At 36.1% G+C, this 5,859-nt stretch overlaps 1 protein-coding gene across 1 annotated transcript; it reads right to left on the bottom strand.

Annotated features, from left to right (window-relative positions):
- Positions 1 to 869: 869 nt before the first annotated feature.
- Positions 870 to 2,806, bottom strand: LOC117908398 (gibberellin 2-beta-dioxygenase 1-like). Its single transcript, XM_034821977.1, has 3 exons — positions 2,318 to 2,806; positions 1,876 to 2,224; positions 870 to 1,377 (listed from the first exon to the last, which is right to left on the bottom strand). Exons 1-3 carry the CDS (start codon positions 2,689 to 2,691, stop codon positions 1,129 to 1,131), a joined length of 972 nt encoding a protein of 323 aa, XP_034677868.1. The 5' UTR covers positions 2,692 to 2,806; the 3' UTR covers positions 870 to 1,128.
- Between the last annotated feature and the right edge of the window lie 3,053 nt (positions 2,807 to 5,859).

The following is a 5,859-nucleotide window of genomic DNA, read 5'->3' as shown; positions in this document are numbered from 1 at the left end:
TGATTTTTGGCTACATAAAACAAAATAGCTACTAATAAAAATATGCAATATTTATTTTATATTAACAATCCCGAATTAAAGATCAGTTAATTAGCTTTAAAGCAACTCATGTTGATAATGTGTTATAAAATGAAAATAAACAAAACGCAAGTTATAAAAAAGAATTAAAGATAAATATGTAAATACTCTCCTAAATGTATGAAGGAGAAGACCATTGAGAAAGCCAGAAAGAGCTAGAGAGAGACTTTTTTTTTGGTTGAGGATGTCTTTTCTTTTCATTCTAAGAGCCTTTTATAGGCTTTGCTAAAGTCCAAAAAAATAATGTCTCCATTTACTCAATAGTAATAGTAATTAGTATTAATGGAGGACTTGAAATTAGATTCTTTTAATATCAAAGGAATTAAAGTGGTGATATGCACCATTTGCAATTTACAAGAACTCATATTTTTTTATTGAAGGGAAATTTGCATGCACAATGATTAACATAAAAAATAAAATAAAATGGAAAAGAAGATGAGAGAAGAAATTATAATTTATGGGATGTTTTATATCACATTTGTGCTATGGAATTATTAGATATCATATATAAAAGATATGAGAAAAATGATGGACATATTATGTCATGTGTCTTGTATTATTTTACCCTCTCAAAACATACACACATTTATATTACGGGCTTCTATGGCTAATTGGCTATTGTGAATCTTATATTATAGTCAAGCCCAAATGAGAAGGGCCCACAGGTCGCTGAAATGGTTACGATCGGCATCTTTGTGATGGCTGGTTCAATAAACTATTTCATATCTGACTTTTATTTGTAGAAAATGGTCAAAGCCATTAAAAAGAACTCATTCTCATGAGCCGTTGTCTTCCCAATAATTAAATTTGATGAGTGGGATAAATGACTTCACATTTTCTCAGTTTAATCTGTCTCTGAAGATACCTGGGATACGTACGTTTTACTGCAAGTACAAAATCAAACTTTGTTTCATGTAGAGGGAAGATACTTACATCAAACTTTTGAAGAGAAAAGAAGGGAAATTTGAACTAACTTTAGTAAGCCTATCTATTTGAATCAATTTCCTAACATGTGGGAAGTGGGTGGGGGGAGTTTGAGAGGAGCAACCATCATGTGGCTGCCACTTTCTGGAAGAACACAAGCCTATTATCAGCCAATCTTGTGTTGTATGCAGATCTTTTGTACTCGAACCATGTAAACTCTTTGTAATGGCTCTCCTCTCCTTCCATGAGTGAGGGCAATGGTGCTATTTTCTCACTCAATGGTGGTCCTCCAAAGTATATCATCGACACTCTAGATTTACAGCTATTTGTCAACACCCTATGCTTCACACTCTGAAACCGACCATTTGTCATCACCTGCATACCCACAACCCAACCAAGGAAGTTCAAAACAAATGTTGTGCAAAGCAAAGAATGGCAGAAAAATAATAATAATAATAATAATAATAATAATAAAATAAATAAATAAATAAATAAATAAATGTTGAGCAAAACAAATACATGGTAAAAGTTGCTTCGTTTTCCATAAATAAAAAATAAAAATAAAATAAAAACAAAACAAAAATATCCAGCAATGATAGATAATTTGCAAAAGTGGCTGCAAAAGCATGGCAATAATTAGTGAAAACTCGGAAGTATTTTTGTACTGAATAGAAAAAGATTGAAAAGAACCAAGGAATATTGAAAACCCAAGTGATAAAAGGAAAAAAGAAAATAAAAGAAGAAAACAAAAGGAAAAAACCTTTAACTCTTCAACTTTGGAATTCATAGAAATTGAAATTTTGTGCAGTGGAGCACTGGTTTATACTTTTGTCTTTCATTCATTCATCCATGTTATGAAAATAGTTGTTGTACCTGCAAGGAGTCACCAACGTTGATGAAGAAGGAGTTTTCATCTGGTGGAACTGAAATCCAATTCCCATTTCTCAAAGAGATTTGCAGTCCAGATGTGTTGTTAGATCTTAAAACAGATATGATCTGAGGGTCGGTGTGCTCTCCAAATCCAATCATACACTTTCCACTCGAAGCTTGGCGTTCTGGATATGGTGGATAATGATTTAGCCTGAAAACAGAGTCACTCTGTTCATCCATTAAAAGCTTACTGAACACATTCCTTGGTTGAATCATCAGCCCGTCAGCCAACAATTCAAGAATCTCACAAGCCATCTTCCTCACAGCTGATAGATAATCACTCACTGCTGAACTGAAACAAAAAAATGTCAACAAAAACGGTTAGTTTCAGCCATAGAACACAGTCCCAAATGAATGAAAAACCAGAACAAGATTGAGTCTGTACCGAAACATATCTGGGTTTTGGCCAAAAACAGAGGGGAAGCTCTGCGGATTGAGCAGAAGATACTCAACCCGACCAATATCACCGCTTGATCCAATTCTCTTGTTTCCGTATCCAGAAGGATTAGGAGGCCCTGTTTTTTCCTTCTCAGAGAGAGGAAGTGAGAAGAAGTTGACAGCTTCAGCTTCCAACTTGGAGATGAGGTCCATCGGGACACCATGGTTGACGACCTTGAAGAAGCCAAACTCTTGGCAGGCCTCAATGAGGAGGGCTTTGGAGTCAGGTTGTGAGAGGTCTATGAGAGGAATTCCAGAGAAGGGCATGCAGTTTCTGATGAGAGGCAACTGTTCAATTGCTGGTTTTGAGAAGACACCCATGGTGGTGAGGTGCTTTAGAAGAACACGTAGAATTCTAAAAATGGGTATTGGGTGTTGATGATTTTAAGAAATGGATGATGACGAGTTGGTATTGTTTGGGAAGAGGCATATGAACGCAGTGTCTGGGGCTCTGCTTGGCTATTTATAAGTGTGTGCCACTGAGAGACACGGCGGGGGGAGAGAACCCACTTTTTATTTTTATTTTATTTATTTATTGTGCTTTCATATGAAATTTAAAAATAGAATTCTTTTTTTTTAAAAAAAAAAAAAAAATCCTATTTGCCTTTACTATTATTCTGAAAACTTGTATGGCCATCGCAATCATACTAAAATGCAATCTCAGTCATCACCTCATACTTTTCCCAAGAAATAGACTTGATGTAATAATCTCAGGAATAAGAAATGATCAAATCCATGGTAAACCTTCTCTTGGTCATCCGGGTGGCGAGGTTACTTTCATTAATTAACTAGGAAAAGTTCAGCCTTCTTTTACTCTATATATCTATATTAAAAAAAGATACCCAAGGCCAATGTGTAGTTGAAGGACTAAGATTCCTTTTGAGTTTAGCTAGGCTTGTTTGCAGGTATGGGGCCTTGAAATTAAAAGAAAAGATAAGTGTCTTAATTTTGGATAACAATATAATGAAGGGCAATGTGTAGTTGAAGGACTAAATTATTAAGACTGGGGAGAAATCAGAAAGATTCTTTAGAGCTTAGCTAGGCTTGTTTGCAGGTATGGGGCCTTATGGGATAGAAAAATAATTAAAAGAAACGAAATGGGTCGTAATTTTGGATGACAATCATGATGGGACAAGCCAACCTAAAATCCTAGCATATTCAATGCTTGTTAATTGGTTCTAGGAAAAATAGTTAACATGTTTAAAGAGTGATGATTGGGAGGGATAAGGGGACAACCAGCTTGTAGCTAGGGCTCATTGACCTACTAAACTACTACTTTATTAATCATATTCTAGGTCTTTAGTACATTGCACTTTTATTCAATTTCACGTGCAGGGAAAGGAACAAGGACCATGTCTTAAGAAGAAATGTAAATTAATTCTTTTTTTCACTTGTTCATTTTGTGTCCATCACTGTTACGTCGTGATAGATACTCATATGGAACCCATCCAGTTGTTCATCGGTTCCCTTCATCTCTTTAGTCTTTGAATACAACTCCGACAGTAACTACTAAACTATTATTTTAATGTCCGTTCACATGGACTTTGAAAGTTGAAAGTTTGAAACACGCAAACAATGGGCCACGCCTTCGATGCTTCGACGTTGGAGGGAGACGTGTCTCAGATCCCCCTTTACCTGGTAAACCCACCGTTTTGGGGGCTATACAGCACACGTGTTGAAAGCCCATCCACTCATCTCCTTACGCGTGTATCGCTGGACGCCCCACCTCCTTTAGCGGCAACGTGGCCTCCTCTCATTCGTTCCTTTTTCTCTGTCGGTCACACTATTATTGTGGGGTGTGTCCGCTTCTCAATTGCTGTGCTATCTATCCAGGTTGGCGCTAAGCCCACCTCCATTGTTTACCCCCCCTTCCCCCCTCTTCCCTTGTTTCTAATTTTTATTTTATTTTCTTTTCTTTTTATCTTTTTTCTCCGCAACCCTGCTGGTCTCATGATCTCATTGACGACATGGCCCCCTTCTCAATCTTTATCTACCTTTTTTATCTATATAAGAAATTATCAGAAAGATGAAAATGATTGGGTGATTTACTATATTAGTAGAGACCATGACAAGATATAATATATATATTTATATATATAAAAGTATTTTTATATTTCTGTAGTGAACAGGGAAGCTGGTGATAAGACAGGTGAGAATGAATACTCTCAATCCTTATGGACTTTTTCTCTATAAAAGAAATTATTAAAAAGATCAAAATGATTGGCGGATTTACTACATTAGAACAGACCGTGATATGATATGATATATATTATGTGGATTCAACAAGAAAACTGATAAGAATCATTATTCTCCGGCTGTTGTTTCGTTTTTTCCATCCTTCTTTCTACGGCTTTTCTGAATTGAATTTAATATGAAGCTAATAATGTAATGGATGGTGGGCCCAAAATAGAACATTGTACCAATCAGTAGCTGCATTGATATTTCGTTGGTACCATTATTGCTTTAATAGGGATGTCTTGGATATCTATGAGGCCACTTAGAGATTTGTATACCATGAATCAAGTTCATCATTTGAGCATGTCATACCTTTTTCCCCAATTCTGAACTACCCTCTTCCATTATTATGGCTTTTATGGTCAAATTTTCCAACTTTTTTTTTTTTTTTAATTTTTAAAATTTTAGTTTTAAAGTTGCATTTTCTTAGCTGATTATGACCACACTTTTGGTATCCTTTTTTAATTTAAAATTTGGCGTAATGTTTTCCTTGTGTTGGTATTAAGGGGTAAATAAATCTGAGAATGGGTAAATAAATTGGCAATTATGAGTCTAAAAGAAAATATTTTTTTATATTTTTTCTGAAAGGGAGGGGGCAGTGTGGAAGAGAAAAACAATCTTCTCCTCAAATAGACTGGATCAGATGATGTATAATATTCAATGTAAGAGACCCAATCATGCAAAGAAAGCCTAGATATGTGGAGTGACGGTACAATAATTTGAAGGCAAACATCTAATTGCAAGGTGTGTGTGAGTGTGTGTGCGATGCATAATAATTGGGTTGATTTTGATGTGACTGGTGATCACGCCAAGCTTCCCACCCTTTGACCCATGGATGGTGAGGCCACCACCATCCTACCCTGCTCGACCCACGCATTTCAACCGTGTTATCCCCGTGGTCTAATGAAAACCACGCCCTTTTAATTAAAGCCTACATGGACTTGTACACATGTAGGTCCCAAAGTGCAGTAACCTTCATCACAGTTGTGACTGTGATTGTGGATGGAAGGTCAGGCTTGATAACATGACTCATGCCCTGATGCAATTTGCTTTTCCAATTGCAGACATTTCCATTACATGCAGATGTACACGTATAGGAGCAGTGACATTTCAAATGATAATAAATGTATGATGACCAGGGTGAGGCCATCTTGAGGAGGAAGGATTAGGTCAAAGCATAAAGGTGGGAATATTATATTGGATAATATGACATATGAATTAAAAGAACAAGGATAAGGGCGCGGATGAATCAAA

This window comes from Vitis riparia, chromosome 19 (genome assembly GCF_004353265.1).
Source record: "Vitis riparia cultivar Riparia Gloire de Montpellier isolate 1030 chromosome 19, EGFV_Vit.rip_1.0, whole genome shotgun sequence".
NCBI lineage: Eukaryota > Viridiplantae > Streptophyta > Magnoliopsida > Vitales > Vitaceae > Vitis > Vitis riparia.
Note: the sequence above shows the minus strand (reverse complement) of the source record. Positions and strands in the feature narration are given on the sequence as shown.

Bases quoted from the DNA above. Each gene is read 5' to 3' on its own strand.
- LOC117908398 (XM_034821977.1), bottom strand. From the start codon at position 2,691: ATGGGTGTCTTCTCAAAACCAGCAATTGAACAGTTGCCTCTCATCAGA. The intron at 2,225-2,317 runs GTACAGACTCAA...TTTTTGTTTCAG, and splicing joins CAAAACCCAGATATGTTTCG to TTCAGCAGTGAGTGATTATC. The intron at 1,378-1,875 runs GTACAACAACTA...GTGGGTATGCAG, and splicing joins ACGTTGGTGACTCCTTGCAG to GTGATGACAAATGGTCGGTT.